This window comes from Mirounga leonina, unplaced genomic scaffold (genome assembly GCF_011800145.1).
Source record: "Mirounga leonina isolate KUSES-001 unplaced genomic scaffold, KU_Mleo_1.0 Mir_82, whole genome shotgun sequence".
In the NCBI taxonomy this organism is placed as follows: Eukaryota; Metazoa; Chordata; class Mammalia; order Carnivora; family Phocidae; genus Mirounga; species Mirounga leonina.
This window is the reverse complement of record NW_023270825.1, coordinates 1,879,215-1,899,889: the sequence shown is the minus strand read 5'-3', so window position 1 is coordinate 1,899,889 and position 20,675 is coordinate 1,879,215. Positions and strand designations below refer to the sequence as shown.

Sequence of the window (20,675 nt, the reverse complement as noted above, 5' to 3'; positions counted from 1 at the left end):
AGTGGGCACCGTACACACGAGGTTAAGTCTTGTCAGGCTCTCCCAGGTGCACACGTGTGCTAGGAACACACACTTGCACGCGTGCACCAGACAGGAGGCAACATGCACCGTGAGGTCTAGACCACAGTCAGGAAGCTTGGGTATGGGTATATAGGGGTAAATATACCACATTCATCACCCAAATATCCTTAAGAGCTCTGCCTTTTAACAACTGCTTAAAGCGTACAAGAAGTCTTAAGTTCTTTTATTTCTATGCATTTATGTTAGAGAACTTAACAGCAACAAAAGCAATTTTATTCTCTGTAATTAAATATTTTCATTTCATAAAATGATATAAAAATATTTCTGGCAAGTGCTAACAGAACTGCAAAACTTGTTTCTGGCTTGAAAAATCACCTGCTGAATGGTAACTTCTGGGAAATGGAAATCCTGAGGGCTGTTCTGGACTGAATGTTTGTGTCCTCCCTGAAATCCGTATGTTGCCCTAAACTTTAAGGTGCTGGTATCGGGAGGTGGGGCCTTTGGGGTGATTAGGCTGAGATGAGGTACTGGGGGTAGGGCCCCCATGATGGGGTTAGTGCCCTTGTAAGAAGAAGGAGACCGAGCTGTGGGGACACAGCCAGAAGCCAGAAAGCAGACTCTCACCAGGAACCCAGGCTTGGGACTCCCAGCCCCTGGAGATGTGAGAAAACAACATCTGTGCTTCAGTCCCCTGGGCTGTGGAGGTCTGTTAGCGCAGCCCCAGCAGAGTGGGACAGAGGATGTAACAACAGGCATCTAGCTCATCAAAACAACAGTGTACACAGAAACCCTGAATATCATCTAAAGCTTAATTTTTTCCTAGTTCATTACATTGCCAATTAGATTCTGTACTGAATTTCTGTACCCAAAACACGCTAGGTGAAAGATGCCAGTCACAAAAAATGACATATTGCAAGATCTGCTCATATGAAATTTCCAGAATAGGCAAAGCCAGAGAGACAGAAGTAGATTCATGGTTGCTTAGGGGTGGGGGTGGGGGGTGACGGCAAAGAGGCACGTGGCTTCTTTTGGGGGTGAAGATGTTCTAAAGTTAATCGTGGTGGTGGATGCACAACTCTATGAAGATACTAAAAACCACTTAATTGTACATGTTATATGGATGAATTGTATGCTCTATGAATTATATCTCAAAACTGTTTTAAAAATTCTTTGGGCTGAGTACAGTTTGTGCCTACTATTACCCTAGGATCCATTCACTTGTTTCCAGTTTCCGAGGCTTCCGCCCACGCTGGGAAGAAAGCCTGAGAGATGTTTCACGTCACGGTCCCTGGACCCAGCGAGTCACCTGTAGCTCCTGGCACAGTCTCTTCAACTCTGCCGCTGCCGGCCCCGCCAGCTTGCCACTGCACGACTGCAGCCCGCTCAGCTTGCCTCTCTTTAAATCTTCCAGTTGCTGACTGAGCTGATCAACTCGTAAAATCGCAGTCTGTACTTCTTGCTTCTTTTCCTGGAACATGGCGCTGAACCTTTCTATTTCAGCAGCTATAATTTCCCAGCAATAAAGAAAAAAACATCATTTAGTTGATACTCTTTTTTCCGTGGTATTTTGTTATTTTGGCTTTGTGATTTCGTCTTCATTTCTATACATTCAACTCGGCTCTAACATCATCTAGTGCCAGACCTTGCGGGGAGAACTGTGATACGTATAATCCAACACACTTTTCAACAAGCCTCTGGAACACATGATGTGACGGTCCACATGGCAAACTCTATGTGCACTAACTACTGAATATGGTTTAGTTAGGGCAACCCGTCCAAAGGCTAGCGTGGCCAGGCCACTTAGGAATCTCGGGGCACCCACAGAGCAAAGGCTTTGTAAGGGCAGGAATCCAAGTCTGTCTTGCTTGTCAACAGAACACAAAGTAGACTCTAACTGAATTGATAATAAAACAAAGAATCCACACACACAAAAATAAAAAGTGAGCATTTGTATGGTTTATCTTACTACCCAGAAGAAGTTTAAGCTGTTCAATTAAAACAGACCCTCATAATGAGCACAGTCTTGTAGCCCTGCAGCCCCAGTCCAGAGCGCAGCTAATAAATTACAGATGTAACCAAGGACCTTCCCAGACCATTTAACCTAACTGACCCCGTCCTTTTAGATGCAGGTAACAAAGCAAAACTTCAGTGCACTTCCTATAGCAAGATCTGACACGGGTCTGTGTGAAAGTGTCCGGAGCTGGACTCTTTCATTTTATCCATGCCCGAGTGTGGGTGCTGAGCAAGGCCGCGCAAGCGTACACAGATTGCCGTTCATAATTTTGCTGTAGTCTACTTGTCCTCTCATGGCACGAATTTTCTTCAGCTTATTTTCCTGGGCTTCGACTCGTTCTTTCAATTTCTGAAGCTTCTCATTCTCAGAAATAGACTGCTGCTGGCGGCGTTCCTGCTGCTTTAGGAAATGTAAACGCTGCTCCTAGCAAAAGAGGGAAACAGGCAACGGCAAGAACTGAAGCACATAATCACAGTCACACATGAAAAAGGTTTGGGTGGCCCCCACAAGATCACCCACCTTAATATCAGAGAAATGCTTGTGCCATCTTGCCAACACCAGCCCACACAGAACTGACATTACTGGGCACACATCGGTGAGCGGTGGTAAGAGGCTGAAGATGTTTTACAGCGCTCACCATAAGACGTTTCCAGGTGCATTTTACTATGCACACTGACCTACACTGCTCGGTTAATACAGACACTTCCTCAGAACATCTCCCAGCAGGAGAATGTCAGGCCTGCGCATCCCATGCACTCACACAATCTCCTCTCTTTCCTGTCTGGGAAACCACGTCCAGTCCTCATCTCCCGCTGTCAGGTCAACATTTCCTGCTGCCACAAAGCTGCTTCCCAAGGTCCTCTAGTTATTTTTTTTTTTTTTCTCCCATGCCCCTAGTTACCTCTTAAAGGAAATGGGCACTGATGAGCAGAGGTCTTATATCGAAAACGGACAAGGTGATCGGTAAGAAAATAAACCTTTAATTTGCTAAGTTAACAATGGACAGTCAAGAAGTGCTTGTTTCTTTTAGGGATAGGTTCTTCAAAATTAATGAAACATTCTACAGTCAAATAGGAACAAGACAGTCCTAAAATAAAAATATGTGCAATACTCTTCAATAGTCATTTCCCTATTTCCCTACAAAGACACACTTTGAGGGTAACAGCTGACATGAAATACTCATGGTCCTACACGTATGCATAAAATAGACCTAAGTAAGGAGGAGACTAAATGTGATGATGCAGGAGTCACATGTTGCATTCTAAAGTCAGGAAACATGCACTTGAATATGTAAAGCATATGTGTTAGCATTAACTTGTAATTTGCACTGCTGAAAATACCCAAGAATCTTTTTATTAGTAATACTCTTGGATCAATATTTGGAAAGGAAATAAAAAGCCGAACTAGAAAATGCTATAATTGCATAATACTATGTACATTTCATCTTAGAAATCTCATTAATGGGAGGAAATACTTCCCAATTACTTAACTCTTATTTTTTATTCTTGTAAATCCAATAAACTTCGCAAGACAACTTCTAAAAACAAGTCCAATTTATGCTGTTACATACCCACAAAGTGGCGGCTAGTACCATGAATTATATGGCCCCTTGATAGTGAGAAAAGTGGGGTTGGACATTTGGCTATCAGGTCAATCTCTCTATGAGAAAGCAACAAGAACCCAGGCAGAAATGTTTACATGTTCTCTTTATATTGCAGTTTTTCATAGCAGTTTCATAACATTCGAGATCATTGCAACATGAATATTCTCCAGCACGCATTGAGTGATAGGTCTGATTTTTTTCAGTCTGTGACAAGAAAAATGTCAAATCTTGTTACAGCATTTCAATGACAAATGCAGAACTCGGTGTATATAAAAAGCATTAACTGCCCGGCATTGTAAGAAACCAAACAAACTCTGTGTAGAGTGGCACAAAGGGAAGCCTGGATAACCAACTGTCATTGTCTCAGGGGCCCATGACCAGTGTCTTCATCCAAATTTTACCTCCAGTTGGCGAACGAAGGTCAACCATTTCCTATTCTGGAGTGTCTGAATGTGCATGTGAAGGGTCTTGCTCTGACCCCTTCCCAACTTTAAGAAGCTACAGTATTCATTTACCAGAAAGACATTGTGTTCAACACTTCCCATGACATGGTCCTACTTACAAATGGTACTCATGAATGCAGTAACTCCAATCTAAAATAACCATTAAAGAACACCCTTTTTGAACATTTTCCCACCTCTGCTTTTATAACTCACCTTGGCAACCAACATTTGCTGCTGATTTTCAATTTGCTGTTGTTGCCTAGCTGCCATATCCTGGAGCTCGGAGAGGGTAAGTTCTACACGTGGATTTCCAACCTACAGGGAACAAAACACACTCAGGCTGGAATGTAGGTTTATCTGCGTATCTGCACAATCGTTTTTCTCTAGTGTCAGAACACATACACATCAGGATCTTAAAATAGCTTCTTTTCTAGAAGTTAGGATAATACAAATTAATTGTTTGTACAGAAGAACTTTTCTTTCTTGTTGACAGCTTTTATTAAGTAAAAGGTTTTTAAATATGCCACATACTATATTAAAAAGGGACCCAACTTGTGGGAATGCAAACTGCTGCAGCCACTGTGGAAAACAGTATGGAGTTTCCTCAAAAAATTAAAAATAGAATTACCATTGGGGTGCCTGGATGGCTCAGTCAGTTAAGTGTCCAACTCTTGATTTCCACTCAGGTCATGATCTCAAGGTTGTGAGATCGAGCCTTGCATCAGGCTCTGTGCTAAGTGTGGAGCGTACTTAAGATTTTCCCTCTCTGGCAACCCCTTTGGGTCCCCTCTCTCCTTGGGAGCTCTGTACTGTCACTTTGCTACTGCTCAATAAACCTTGCTTTGCTGCCCACCAAGAAAAATAAATAAAAAATAAAAAGATTTTCCCTCTCCCTCTGCCCCTCCCCGCCCCCATCTTGCGCTCTCTTTCTAAAAAAAAATAAATAAAAACAGAATTGCCAAACAATTAAAAAAAAAAAATTAAAAAAACAGAATTACCATATGATCCAGTAATTCTGCTACTGGCTATTTACCCAAAGAATATGAAAGCACTAATTCAAAAAGATATATTGACCCCTATGTTTACAGCAGCATTATTACAATAGCCAAGATATAGAAATGGCCCAAATGTCCACTGATAGATCAACGCATAAAAATGTAGTAATACATAATGGAATATTACTCAGCCATAAAAAAGGAAACCTTGCCATTTGCAACAACATGGATGGAGCTAGAGAACATAATGCTAAGTAAAAGGCGAAAGATTTATGCGATCTGAAGAGAAACCAGAGTATCATAATGCTAAGTAAAATAAGTCAGAGAAAGACAAATATCATATGATTTCACTCATACGTGGAATTTAAGAAACAAAAGAGCAAAGAAAAAAAAGAGACAAACCAAAAAAGACTTTTTTTTTTTTAAGATTTTATTTGAGAGTGAGTGAGACAGAAACAGCATGAGAGGGGAGAGGGTCAGAGGCAGAAGCAGGCTCCCCACTGAGCCGGGAGCCCGATGTGGGACTCGATCCCAGGACTCCGGGATCATGACCTGAGCCGAAGGCAGTCACTTAACCAACTGAGCCACCCAGGCACCCCAAAAACAGACTCTTAACTATACAGAATAAATGGTGGTTACCAGAGGGGAGACGGTAAACAGGTGATGGGGATTAAGAGTACACTTATTCTGATGAACACTGGGTTATGGAGAGAATTGTTGAATCCTTATGTCATATACCTAAAACTAATAATAACACTGTTAACTGTACTGGAATTTTTTAAAAAGGGGGCCCAACTTTAAGCAAACTTTTGCAAATGTGTATTAAAAATGACATTCCTGGGGCGCTTGGGTGGCTCAGTCGTTAAGGGACTGCCTTCGGCTCGGGTCATGATCCCAGGGTCCTGGGATCGAGCCCCGCATCAGGCTCCCTGCTCCATGGGAAGCCTGCTTCTCCCTCTCCCACTCCCCCTGCTTGTGTTCCCTCTCTCACTGTGTCTCTCTCTGTCAAATAAATAAATAAAATCTTTAAAAATAAATAAATAGAAATGACATTCCTCTTTTCGGACTGGTTATTTAAGGGTATATTTGAATAAATGGGGATGTCAAATGTTTTGAGGATACACAACCTAAAAAGTGTGTAGGTGACACTTGAGGACAAATGTCATCTTCACTGCCACCTGGTCTTGAGAAGCTGAAATACATAGAAGATTCTAAAAATACAAATACCTCATTAAAAACACCATATATACGGCTTAAACCAAGGACTGACCCGTTATCGACAGAATTGTATCTGTGAAATGAATACAAAAGAGTAAGATCTAGAGGAGAGGCAACTGATGGAACTGGAAGGCATGTCCCTGTCCTCTGTTAACGATGATAATAACATCAGGCGTTTTTATTGTACTTATCATGTGTCGTGCGCTGGACTAGGTACCTTCCATTAATGAACCCATCTGAGCCTCACAGGGACACTCTCAGGTAAGTACTACTGTACCCCCATCCTAGACATGAGAAAACAAGCAAAGAGAAGTTCACACAACCTGCCACAGATCAGACAGCCCACGTGGCAAAGCAGGACACAGTCCTTGTTTTCCACCAACAGTGTAACACGCTCCTCTTTACCACACACACTACCTGCTTATAACTACCCATGTTACATGCACTGTATGACCCAGTCTTTCTAACTCGTCTGTGTGGAGACTGGAAGAGCCCTACGCTGGGTGAGGAATCGTGGGGGAAAGCTGAAGGGACACGCGTAGGGCACAGAACTAGGAGGGAGCAGAGCCATAGTGCCAGCCTCGCTTGTCTTCCTCCAGTCCCTTCTGTGCTAACCGTGGAGGCCCCGGTCCCTCCCCAGACCACCACTCTCTACTTCCAGGTTCATCTGTACTCTTAGGAACCCTTTTACCTTCCATTCTTTTGCGACCCCTGTTCCGCCGGCTCCAGGCTTCTCCACATCTTAAGATGTTCAAGCACATTCTTGAAAAATGGAACCAGGATTTGTTCAACAATCTCAACTGGAACCCCCACCCTGTTTCCTGAGGAAACAATATGGAGCAAGCCCCTTTTCAAAACTAGACACTGTGAACTGCCAAATACAGAAACTTCCATTTGAAAAGAAATTTGTTTATTCTACGAAAAAAAAAAAGCCTGGCAGAACCATCAAAATGCCCGAACTTTGTTTTAACTCTAATAAAGGGTTGCTAATTTCCACCTACTGGATTTTCTGATCACGACAACAAAAGATATTTTCTGAAATCTTCAGAACTTTTTTGTTAGAAGTATTTCTGACGGGGCACCTAGCCACCTAGGTCGTTAAGCGTCTGCCTTCGGCTCAGGTCATGATCCCAGGGTCCTGGGATCGAGCCCCGCATCGGGCTCCCTGCTCAGCGGGGAGCCTGCTTCTCCCTCTGACCCTCTCCCATCTCATGCTGTTTCTCTCTCTATTAAATAAATAAATAAAATCTTAAAAAAACAAAGCAAAACACCAACCACCATAAACTTGTTAAGTCAACAAATATGCAACATTTCACATGTTAGTATATATTCCCTTAATTGTTCAATGTGAAAATTTAGCAAACAGAAGCACCTTTTCAGTTTTTTAAGAAAACAAAAACTTTCAGTGCAAATTCAATCCTTTTATGATGGGCCTATCACTGTGCATTCTCTCCAGGCCAACTCAGCCCTCCTTACAATTTTTAATTCTCCATATGCACTCAATTTATTCAAACAAACCTATGACCTAATTCCTCGCTTATTTCTTTTCACTGCATTGAGGAAGAAGAAATCAAATCCTGTTCCCTGGGCTCACTGAGGTCCCTCCTGGCAGAGTTACCTAGTGAGTTCAGCTTCAGGTCACAGAGAGGATGAGCCACTTCCACGAGCAGCACAATTGCCACAAAAGCTCTCTGGGTGCAGGTCCAGCACACTCCAACAAATGCAGGCCCAGAGGAAACACCTCCCAGCCTCCAGCCTGCTCCAGCATCCTTCCAGCAGGGGCTGCTACCTGGGGCCCCGTGGCTCAGGCCCCGCTCACACGACATTCTACCTAACCTCTAGACTCTAGGGAAAGGGTCTATGCTCCCTATGAAACGCAGGTCACGCTCCCATTTCTCACAACAAACATGGCCACCCAACCCCATGTCTAACTACTCCCCACCCCTCCACAAGAGCAGAGAAAAACAGAAGCCTCTGGCCCCCCGACTCCATGATCACTTATTTGGTCATATCCCCTTCTTTCTCCAAACTTCCACAAATCTACTTACAAAATGATAAATTGAAACACTTATTCCTCTAACTTACAATGCTTTTATAAACAAAATATTTACCTAACAGAAAACATACCAGCGACCCTCTAACCAATGAGAGACCCTGAGAGACTCCTAGCCCCGGCCAGCCGCAGGTCCTAGCCCACCCAGACCAAGGTCTGCTGAGTGGATTTATAAACAACTCGGTGCTTCCTCACCTTTCCACCACATGCTATCACCCTCTAAAGACAGCATCTTTCCAAATTCAAAAGCCCACACTGCCTTTTGTTCTGTCTTCCTATGAAGAGTCTACATCCTCCTCCTCACCACTTTAACTGCCTCTCCAGACCTTTTTTTCCCTAAGATTCCATTTCTTTAAGTCATCTCTACACTCAACATGGGGCTCGAACTCATAGCCCTGAGATCAAGAGTTGCAAGCTCCACTGACTGAGCCAGCTAGGCGCCTCCAGACTTTTCTCAACACCTCATTAACTCAAGCCTCCTCTGGCCCTTCTGGCTTTCCTTCTGACTGTGTCCCCTAATGCCTGTCTGCCTGGCAAGGCTGGAAGCAGCAGTGGCAACAAGCTTTGTGAACAAAGAAACTATGTGCTGGAGATCGCAGTGCGAGTATGTGACGGAGGACGAATGGCAGGGCAGTTGTGAAGGGGTCACGGGAACTGGAGTTGTTTGAGTGCGGTATGTGTTCAACACCACCATACCACGAAAATTCACTTGCCCTCGCTATGCCAGGTATAATCTGAGACACTAAGACAAGTAAAATGCAGTTTCTCCCTGTTTTCAGTGAGTCTGACCAATGAAGAAATAAATCTCATAATGGAAGGAATTAGGTTACTCATCAAATTCAACTATGAGCAACAGAACCTAAGCTCAGTATTCTTTATACTTACATATATATATATATATTTTTAAGATCTTATTTATTTGACAGAGAGAGACACAGCAAGAGAGGGAACACAAGCAGGGGGAGTGGGAGAGGGAGAAGCAGGCTTCCCGCAGAGCAGGGAGTCCGATGCGGGGCTTGATCCCAGGACCCCGGGATCATGTCCTGAGCCGAAGGCAGACGCTTAACGACTGAGCCACCCAGCCGCCCCTATACTTATATTTTCACTGTGAGACGTTTACAGCATTTCTCAGTGTAGCATGAGGACTCATAAAAGTGCAATGAAGCCTGGCACTCACCCTAGAAAGCTTGTGAGGAGCCCAGAGGGCAGGACATCTCACACCTCACTTGGCTACCCTAGGTCCAGTCATTATGGGAACTGTGAGTCTAAAAAATAAAAGGATTCTCTTAAAACCTCCCTTCCCAAAATAATGAACCCAAAGAAGCAGCTAAACCCTCTGTACATTATTGTTCCTCACTTCACAAAAATTTCAAATAAAGGTGTTATTTTACAACACTCAAAATAAGCAAAAAGAGGGGCACCTGGGTGGCTTGGCCAAATGTCTGCCTTCAGCTCAGGTCATGATCTTGGGGTCCTGGGATCAAGCCCCATGTCAGGCTCCCTGCTCAGCGGGGAGTCCCTCTCCCTCTGCCCCTCCTCCCGCTCGTGTTTTTTCTCTCTCAAATAATCTTAAAAAAAAAAAAAGCAAAAATAAAACGTAATTTTTCATTTTTTTATGGTCTTAAATTTAAGATATTAGCAACTTTAAAAAAATTGATAAGCATATATTCTAGTCCATTTCATACATAAAACTTCAAAAATATCCATACTGTATTTTCTGTCCCAACATTGGGCTTAAAAAAAAAAGAAAAAAACCAAAGGGGAAAAAAAAATATATCCATACTGGGAGGTAAACAAAATGACTGGCTAATTTAACAAATACACAGTGAAAGCAATGTTTACTTTTATTTTTTAAATTATTATTATTACTACTATTATGGGGGGGAGGGGAGAGGGAGAGAGAGAACGTTAAAGAGACTCCACGCCCAGCGCAGAGCCCGACAGGGCTCGATCTCAAGACCCTGAGATCATGATCTGAATCCAAATTAAGAGTTGGACGCTTAACTAAGTCATCCAGATGCCCCATGTTTACTTTTTAAATCAACTTTACTGAGGTATAGCTTACAGGCAATAAAACACACCCATTTAAGGTACACTGCTGAATGACTTTTGACACCTGCCAGTCACCTGCACTCCTTACACCACCAACCTCACCCCACTCCCCCACAAGCACAGATGTGGGGCCTGTCACTGTGTCCTGATAGCCTCATCTGTTTGCCCAAGAACTCTGTACAAACGGGACTGTACATGTGCTTTTTTGGGTTGGCTTCTTTCACTCCCACAATGCTTCTGAGATCATCCATGTTGCTACACGTATCAGTAATTTGTTCCTTTTTACTGCTGGGTAGTATCCTGCTGTGTGGATAGATCAGATTTTGTTAGTCCATTCATCTGTTAATGGACATGTGGGTTGTTTCCACTTTTGGACTAGAATGAATAAAGCTGTTTTGAGTATTCATGTGCCGGTATTTATGTGGACAAGTGTTCTGGCTTCTCCTGGGTAACCAATGTCAAGAAAGTAGAAGAGGTGGGTTGTGTGGTACTTGTGTGTTTGACTTATAGAAACTACCAAACTATCTTCCAAGGTGAAGCATGCCATTTTATACCCCCACAGCCACACAGGAAAGTTCTAGCTTCTCTACATCCTTGTCAACACTTGGTGTTGTCAATGTTTACATTTTAATTATCCTCTTTTTAAACAAAATGTTAACCTCTTGGCAAAGAAAGGGTTCCATAAATGGTATTTAGATAATTTTATTTAAAATTTTTAAAAGATTTTATTTATTTGAGAGAGAAAGGGCACAAGCAGGGGGAGGGGCAAAGGGAGAAGCAGACTCCCCACTGATCAGGGAGCCCAACGTGGGGCTCGATCCCAGGACCCTGGGATCATGACCTGGGCCAAAGGCAGATGCTTAACAGACTAAGCCACCCAGGCACCCCTAGGTAAGTAATTTTTAAAAGCATAAGAATGTCCACAATTTTAAAAAGCATAAAAATGTCCAAAAAAGTGATCAATCCCAAACATACTGTGATCAGATTTTCAGTAGATAAGCTACCTATAAATAAGATTTGTCAAAAGTTAGATAAGGAAAAGGGGGCTTATTCCCCAGGCTAATATCTCATTTGCACTATGTTATGAGTCACGACTCCTGAAGCTACCATATGCCTGAAAAAGGGCTATCACAACTAGATTTTTTAAGATGTTCAGAAAGACTACGCCTCTCTTCAGATAATATTTTAAATATAATTTTGAAAGTGGTGTTACAGTAATTCAGGCATTAAAAACAAATAATAAAGTTTCTCAAAACAAAACATTGTGGACAATTATGCAATACGTGCACGTCTCCTGCCCTAAGCCACTCACGATGGGAAGGCTTAGTTGTATCTTCTGATATACTATTGATGCAGTTTGTCAATATGTGCCAAGTGTATTTTTCTAACATGTGCAAAGAACTTATCAAAGTTGGCAATTTTATCTATGAAAACAAAAGGATTCATCACCTTGCACAGTGTCCGTTCAGTTAATGACTCTTCACTACTGCAGTTTCTGAAAAATTATGCCATTTTCCAGACTTTTTTTTTCCTGGTATAATGATTTTCGTTCAAAACACACTAAATGCAAAAACAAAACAAAACAAAAAAACCACACTAAAAGCTCTATAAGAAGAGATATTTTGATATTACAGTTTCAGGCCAACAGCCACCAATTTACTCAACCCAGTGGCTCGTCAGAGGACAGGATGTGGCGCGACTCTGAACTGCGCACCTTGCTTGGACAAGCCCCAGCGGTGTGCTTGAGCACATACCAAGTGACAAAGAGGGGCCGTCTCCTCTGACCCTCGGGTCCACTGTGCATGTGGGTTAACTCTGCCTGTTTTGAAGTGCTCTCCTGTTCAGCTTGTGCTACCCTAAAGATGCTTTCCTGTACTATAATTTTAAGCTCAGTTTGAGTGCAACCTCCCCAAAAGTTGAAAAACCGGTGAAGAAAATGGTGGGAAAGGAAGAATTTACATTTCAAAGCCATTCCAAAGAAGGAGTCCTTCACATTCCCCACCTCCACCAACCACTCCTACGGTGAGAAGCCTTCTTTTCCTCCTTTGGCAAGTACAACACACTCTCACTACATTTTATTTTTCAAACGTATCTATGTGCTGTTTACTATTTATGTAAGGATGTCTTCATTGTTCAATTCATACATTGTACACTTGTGAGAATGATTTGGGAATCAACAGCCCATGTTATTCATTCCAAGGATCCGTATTAGTTCTCTATTGCTGATAACAGTTCACATCTGAATTCAGGGGCTTAAAACACAACAAATATTCATTATGGCTCACAGTTTCTGTGGATAAAGGATTAAGGAGCAGCTTGGCTGGGCAGTTCTGGCTTAAGATTTCTCATGAGGCTGGGACACCTGAGTGGCTCATTTGGTTAAGCATCTTTTTTTTTTTTAAGATTTTATTTATTATTTATTTGACAGAGAGACACAGCGAGAGAGGGATCACAAGCAGGGGAAGAGGGAGAGGGAGAAGCAGGCTTCCTGCAGAGCAGGGAGCCTAGCCGGATGCAGGGCTCCATCCCAGGACCCTGGGATCATGACCTGAGCCAAAGGCAGACACTTAACGACTGAGCCACCCAGGCGCCCCAGCATCTGACTCTTGATTTCTGCCAGGTCATAATATCTGGGTTGTGAGATCGAGCCCTGTGTCAGCCTCTGCATTGGGCGTAGAGTCTGCTTAAGATTCTCTCCCTCTCCCTCTGCCCCTCCCACCTCCTTTAAAAAAAAAAAAAAAGGATTTCTCATGATGTTGAGTCAAATGTTAGGGCTTAAGGCTTGACTGGGGTTGGAGGATCTGATTCCAAGATGGCAAACTCACATGGCTACCAAGTTGGGGCTGGCTACCAAGTGGACCTCTTCACAGAGCTACTTGTTTTGAGTGTACTCACAACATGGTGGCTGATGTCCCCCAAAGCAAACAATCCGAGTGCCACAGGGAAGCTATCTTTAATGAACTAGCCTCAAAAGTTACACAGTATCACTTTCTCCAAACTCTGTTAGGAGCAAGTCACTGTGTCTGTGAGAAGAAGAGGGGACTTAGGTTCCACCTTTTGAAGAGAGACATTTTAAAGAATTTGCAGACATATTTTAAAACCACCACATCCATTTACTGTAAAATCTCATGAAGACTCTATACTGCTCTCATTCGCTACTTACAGGAGTTTGGTTGTTATTCCCAACAGCACTGTCACAGTACAAAGAGAGGGAATGTTTATGCTTATGGGCATATGTTTAAGAGAGCTAGCTAACAATGCAATCAATAGAGGTTTTAACTATAAATGTTGCTTTTATCCTCAATGACTAACCTATATTCCCTGGTAGTTAACAGAAAAAACTAGTGGATTTTGTCAGCAATTAAACACCTACTGGCTAATGAGTCACTTCAGATGTCAGCTCTAATCCTGATATGCTGATTTTAATACTCAACTAAATAACTTCATCCTTGGTTATAATAGACAAGAATGTCACTGTACTATTACTTGGGCAAAGTAAATTCCCCAAGCTTTCAAGTTGTGATGAGATGGCGTGCTATAGTTCAATGGTCTATCCTCCTTGCTCCTTTCTGTACTAGTTTACATGGAGAACACAGAGTACCCTTTGAGGGGTCTAGCCATCCAGCCCTGGTCTCTCTCAAAGGAGCCCCAGAGCCACCATTCCCCTGGTCAGATTCACACTTTGATTTATATGCTATGCCAACACTTCACCCCCAGCATGTCTAAAACCAAACTCCTCCCTTTCCTTCCAACCCTGGCTTCCTCCCTCAATTTCTTACTTCCATTAATGGCTATAGCATCTCCCGAGGAACCTCAGCCTTGCCTTTGACTTGAGCCTATGTTGCTGAAAATATAAACTGTTGCTCAGGGCTCTTCTTTATCGCTCTCATATCCATGCTTTCCTCTCCATTCCAGAACTTCCCAACTTCCTATTTTTGCTCACATTATTCCTTCTGGTTACAAAGCCCTTCCCCCCACTTCCTGAACTCTACCTATCCTTTAAGATCTAGTGGCAATGCCATCTGCTTCCTGAAGCTTTTCCTGATCCTCTACAGAATCTCTCATACAATTGTTCTGACACTCAGGATCTGACATCACTTCCAGAAACGGGAGAGAACTCTTTATTTTTTCAATGAATTCTGAATTTTAGAGATTGAACAACATGTAATGAGCACATGCATGTCATTTATGTAAACCTCAGTTTATGGTTATCTTAAGAGATGCTTACACAACCCCTGTGAGGGGAGTTCTGCAGCCTATCTCACAGATGAGAAAGCTGAGCCCCGGCAGCGGGCTGAGCGGCTCTCCCGAGCTCAGTGGTGAGTCAGCAGCAGTGTCAGCATCTCAACCCGGGTCCCCTGACGGCAAGCGGGCTGGGCTCTCCCTCACACAGGACGTGCTGGCCTCCCGTTGTCCGCTCAGCAGGCTGCAGAACAGGCACGTCTGACTGCTCCCAACTGCCAGTCATTCATTGTTTCCAAGGGTAAATGCTCTCCCAGATGCCACCTACTGATTATTAGTTTGAATGAGATGAAAATGCTGTTTGTATACATCGAAAATGGTCAAACATCAACAATTTCATACAGTCCAACCTAACAGGAAAGGACTGATTTCCCCTCTTGAAAAACATAAAAGCTAAGATAACTTGATTCTAGCATATAATAATAAAGAAATAAAACAAAGAGAAGAATGAGAACTCTAGACTACTCTTTTTAGTTTTGGAAGATTATGAGAAATGACCAAATGGACTAATGTCACCTGACCAGCAACAGTGGAGGGCTTCCTGGAGGAGGCTTGCTAATCACTGCTTAAATTACCCCGAGGAAGTCTAAGAAAGCCTAACTCCATCTTTGACTTAATATGATAATTTCATATAGGCAGATACACGTGAATTATAAGAAGGAATGAATTAGGGGCACCTGGGTGGCTCAGTTGGTTAAGCGACTGCCTTCGGCTCAGGTCATGATCTCGGGGTCCTAGGATCGATCCCCGCATCAGGCTCCCTGCTCAGTGGGGAGTCTGCTTCTCCCTCTCCCTCTGATCCTCCTCCCTGCTTGTACTCTCTGTCTCAAATAAATCTTTTTTTTTAAAGAAGGAATGAATTAAAACCTCATTTCTTCTAAACTGTAGTTTATAGATGTATGCCTTTCGAGCTCCTATCTCTATACCCTTGAAATTCTCCTTTTCCAGTATTTCCTTTGAAAGTCAGTCAGTCTCTGGGATTCCAGTTGTGAGTCTACTGTCAAGTACAGCAAGCAATGGCTTCACAGGCTCCTGGTCTCCAGTCTCATTCCCACCCCCTATGCCAGACATAGGATTCTCACACTAACATCAGAGGGCTCTTGCCAAAACACAGCTCATCCTGTCTTCTTCTTGCTTAACATCCTGCAAGATTAAGTCCAGGCTCTTAAGCACAGTGAGGATCTGGCCCCTCCCCTGGCCAGTACACTTCAGCTCTCTTCCCCCCACCCAGTGTCACCCCTACCTTCCTCGTCCCCACATTTTATGTTCCATTGTTGCCCACATGTTTATCATTCTCTGTCACCCACAGCAGTTCAAGTTCTTCCCCTGTGTCCTAGCAGATGCCTCTGATCTCCAGCTCTGGGAAATCTTTCCTGATAGCCATCTCAGTAAGTTAATCAAATCATATCTGATTATTCTGGTGTCTTGTTCTACTTTTCCTGCACTTCTCACACTGTACTGTGATTTGTTTACACACCTATCTCTAAAAACACCCTTTCTTTCTCTGTGGAATTTGAACCAGACTTCAAGTAGACACCACCAAACACCTTGCTTTTATGTCTTTGGTCTATCTGAAACCAAAATAAATTGGACAGAATTGCTTTAAAAAGAATAAAGAGAGGGGCGCCGGGGTGGCTCAGCTGGTTAAGCGTCTGCCTTCAGCTCAGGTCATGATCCCAGGGTTCTGGGATCGAGCCCTGTGTCAGGCTCCCTGCTCAGCCGGAAGTCTGCTTCTCTCTCTGCTTCTGCCTCTTGCTAGCTCTATCTCAAGTAAGTAAGTAAATAAATAAATCTTTTTTTTTTTTTTTAAAGACTGAGAGAAATTTTAAGCCTAGGTAGTAGTTATGAGTGTTTTTAAGTAATTATTTAACCTGTGCATATTCTACACATTCTTCTGTATATTTCAGAATAAAAAAGTAAAAAAAAATAAAGAATTAGACCAATCAGCCAGGATCCTATCTGGTAATTAAACAAGATATTTGTTTAAAACTATAACTAATGCGGGGCGCCTGGGTGGCTCAGTTGGTTAAGCGACTGCCTTCGGCTCAGGTCATGATCTTGGAGTCCTGAGATCGAGTCGCGCATCAGGCTCCCTGCTCAGCAGGGAGTCTGCTTCTCCCTCTGACCCTCCTCCCTCTCATGCTCTCTGTCTCTCATTCTCTCTCTCTCAAATAAATAAAATCTTTAAAAAAACCAAAACTATAACTAATGTTTTATTTTTTTATTTTATTTTTTTGGTGTAACTGATTTTTTAAAGTATAAGTGGATTCTCATGTATAATGTCACTCCAAAAATAACAAACATGCCTAAAACAAAACTCTGACAAAATAATTAGGATAAAATCTATTTATGCCCACATGACAGTCTAGAACGTTAAGTCACTTCTCTCTTTGCATACTTCACCACGGTTATAAATGTTCAGGTTTGGAGAGCATTTTTACCGGCCTACTTAGCAAATAGAACACCTGATAATGATATCAAGATACATTATAAACATGGAGACTTATTTGTATCACAAAAAATACTCAGTAAAATTGAGTCTAACATTTCATTATATCTGGAGCTGCGACATTTCATATTCCGACAATTACTAAGCCTCACAACAAATTAATAGGAGTCAATTAGTATCTAAAATACTCCCCAACCCCTGTAATAATACTATATTATGCTATTTTATCTGATAAATGTGAATTACTCTTATGATTGAAATCCACCCATATAAAGTCAGTTTGGTTCAACCCATATTTATACCCAAAGCAAGTGGCTAGGGGGGCACCTGGGTGGCTCAGTTGGTTAAGCAACTGCCTTCGGCTCAGGTCATGATCCTGGAGTCCTGGGATCGAGTCCCGCATCAGGCTCCCTGCTCAGCGGGGAGTCTGCTTATCCCTCTGATCCTCTCCCCTCTCATGCTCTCTCTCTCTGTCTCATTTTCTCTCTCAAATAAATAAAATCTTAAAAAAAAAAAAAAAAGCAAGTGGCTAGGAACGGTTAGGGCTGGAAAGATCAGGAGGAAAATAGGGTTATCGATGAACACAAATAACACTAAGAGAAAACCATCCACATCCCGCACAAGAGCTATAAAGCAAAACACCATGGGAACTGCTGTTTCCCACAGTACGGCCCCCAAGACACACGGAACTATGCTCCTGATTACAACACCTATGAGGCAAGATAAAACACAAACACCTACTTTTGAAAGCGTCACTGGGCCACCACAACAGTAAGGAAGTTACAGAGGGGTAGCAGAAGTTCTGGGTTATGAGGGAACACCGAAGCTGGCTTGAATCCTGTAGGTCTGTGCCTTTGTGGCCCTCCCTCCCACCTCCTTGGGCCTGGCTCCCAGGTACACAGGCTACCACTGATCTACCTTCTGCTACTAGAAGTAAGTCTACATTTCCTAGAGGATTTTTTTTTTCTTTTTTAAGGGGTGGGGGCGATAAGGGCAGAGGGAGAGGGAGAGAGAGAATCTTAAGCAGGCTCCATGCCTGATGTGGGGCTCAATCTCACGACCCTGAGATCATGACCTGAGCCAAAATCAAGTCGGACACTTAACCGACTGAGCCACCCAGGCGCCCCTACATTTCCTAGAGTTTTATACAGAGAGAATCAAGCAGTATGTACTCTGTGGTCTGGCTTCTTCATTTCAGCATAAATGATTTTGGGATCCATCCATGTTGCAGCGTGCATCAGTGGTTCACGCCTTGTCACTGCTCAGTAATATTTCATTACATGGATATGTAATGCTTTTCATCCATTTACCTGTTACTAGACATTAAGGCTGTTTCCGTATTTTGGCTACCACAAATCAAACTGCTATGAACATCCATGTACAAGTTTGTATGAACATCTGCTTTTCTTTTGCTTGGGTAAATACTTAGGAGTAGAATTGCTGGATCGCATAATAGATTCATGTTCAAGTTTTTTAAAAAGATTTATTTACTTATTTATTTTAGTGATAGTGAGCAAGCATGAGCGGGGGGGATGGGCAGAGGGAGAGGAGGGAGCGAATCGTAAGCAGGCTCCACACCCAGCACGGAGACCGATGCAGGGCTCCATCCCAGGACCCTGAGATCATGACCTGAGCTGAAATCAAGAGCCAGCTGCTTAACCGACTGAGCCACCCAGGCGCCCTGATTCACATTCAAGTTTTAAAGAAACTGTCACACTGTTTACTAGATTGTACCATGTTACATTCCCAACAGTAGTATTTGAGAAATCTGGGATCTCCACATCCTCACCAACACTTGTTAGGATCAGTCTTTAGTTTTAGGCATTTTAATAGATATACAGTGGTATCTCACTGTGGTTTTAACTTGTATTTTCCTAACACCTTTCCATGTGCTTACTTGACATACATGTATTTTCTTCAGTGAAGCGTCTATTCAAATCTTTTGCCTGCTTCTTTAAAACCAGGTTGTTTGTTTATTTTTTATTTTAAAGATTTTTTATTTATTTATTTGACAGAGAGAGACACAGTGACAGAGGGAACACAAGCAGGGAGAGTGGGAGAGGGAGAAGCAGGCTTCCTGCCGAGCAGGGAGCCCGATGCGGGGCTCGATCCCAGGACCCCGGGATCATGACCCGAGCCGAAGGCAGACGCTTAACGACTGAGCCACCCAGGCGCCCTGGCTGTTTATTTTCTTTTTCTTTTTTTTTTTTTTATTATTTTTATTATTTTTTAAAGATTTTATTTATTTATTCATGAGAGAAAGAGAGAGAGAGAGGCAGAGGGAGGAGCAGGCTCCCAAGGAGCAGGGAGCCCAATGCGGGACTCGATCCCAGGACCCTGGGATCACGACCTGAGCCGAAGGCAGACGCTTAACCATCTGAGCCACCCAGGCGCCCCCCGGCTGTTTATTTTCTTATTGAGTTTTAAGACTTCTTTATATATTCTGGATAAAATTCCTTTGTCAGATATAGGATTTGCAAGTATTTCCTCCCAGACTGTGTCTTGTCTTTTCATAACAAATAATATTAAAGCATATTATATGTACCAAACAGCCAAATAAAGAGAGCTAACGACAGAATTCATTAACTGAAAGATATATCATAAGAAACCATCCAAAACACAGCACAAAGAGACAAAGAAAGTAAAAACATAAAAGAGAAATTAAGAGACAAGGAGAATAAAATGGAAGATATAGCATAAGTCTAATAAGCGTTCCAGAAGACAAAATTAAAAAGAATGTGGAAGAAGCAATACCTGTACAGATAATTGAGAGAATTTTTCAGTCATGTTGATAGATGTTGATCCTCAGAATCAGTATATTCAACAAATCCCAACAGGGAAAAGTGAAAGAAATCCACAACTCGTTTTTTCTTATAGTGGAGGATTATTTAATCCTAATTTCATTAAATCCCCAAACCACTAAATTACAGAAAAGGAATTCTGACATCAAATAATAGAAAACCACAGAAATGAACTAGGAGAGGAGACCACAAAAATGTTTGGAGCTGAAAAGAAAATGAATGGGAAAGGTGCCCGAGGAGGTCTGAGACGACCTCAAGCTAGAGGAGCTAAGACTAGACAAGCCCAGGTATAGCACAGAATATTTGTCTTGAGAACTGGCAACACCTCCTGACTCCAGAAGCAGCAGAATTCTACATGTTTATTCTTTAGACACTTGAAATGTTATCCGATCTGGAGATATTAGGCACAGTTGAGTCCAGGTACCATATGTTAAATAGGGGGACCAAGTCACCATATTAATAACAAATGCTTCCAGAAAGAAACTCTCACAGTTATAGCCAATTGCTTTGACAAAAGTACCAAGACAATTCAGTGGGGGAAAAATTAGTCTTTTCACCAAATGCTGCAGGGATAACTAGGTATCAACAGGCAAAAGAATGAATTTGGATCCTTCATACCACAAACAAAAATCAACTCACAATGGATCATAGCCCCAAATGTAAGAGCTAAAACTATAAAGCTTTCAGAGGAAAGCAGAGGGGGCAGGATCAACTGGCCTCAGCAGTTCACTGAATGTGCAGGAATAAAGCAGGAACTGACTCATAGTTTAGTGTGGTTGGCTAA

At 42.5% G+C, this 20,675-nt stretch overlaps 1 protein-coding gene across 6 annotated transcripts in view; it reads right to left on the bottom strand.

Annotated features, from left to right (window-relative positions):
• PPP1R13B (protein phosphatase 1 regulatory subunit 13B) overlaps positions 1–20,675 on the bottom strand; it is a 91,646-nt gene that overhangs the window by 14,861 nt on the left and 56,110 nt on the right. For 4 of the 6 annotated variants that reach the window (XM_034993103.1, XM_034993105.1, XM_034993107.1 and 1 more), the window contains exons 5-7: positions 4,295–4,396; positions 2,284–2,458; positions 1,328–1,524 (exon numbers count right to left, since the gene is read on the bottom strand). In XM_034993103.1, coding sequence (XP_034848994.1) covers positions 1,328–1,524; positions 2,284–2,458; positions 4,295–4,396 — 474 coding nt within the window. Of the gene's footprint in view, positions 1–1,327; positions 1,525–2,283; positions 2,459–4,294; positions 4,397–11,848; positions 11,960–14,627; positions 14,909–20,675 lie in introns of all 6 variants that reach the window. The other 2 variants (XM_034993109.1, XM_034993108.1) reach the window with 2 other exon arrangements.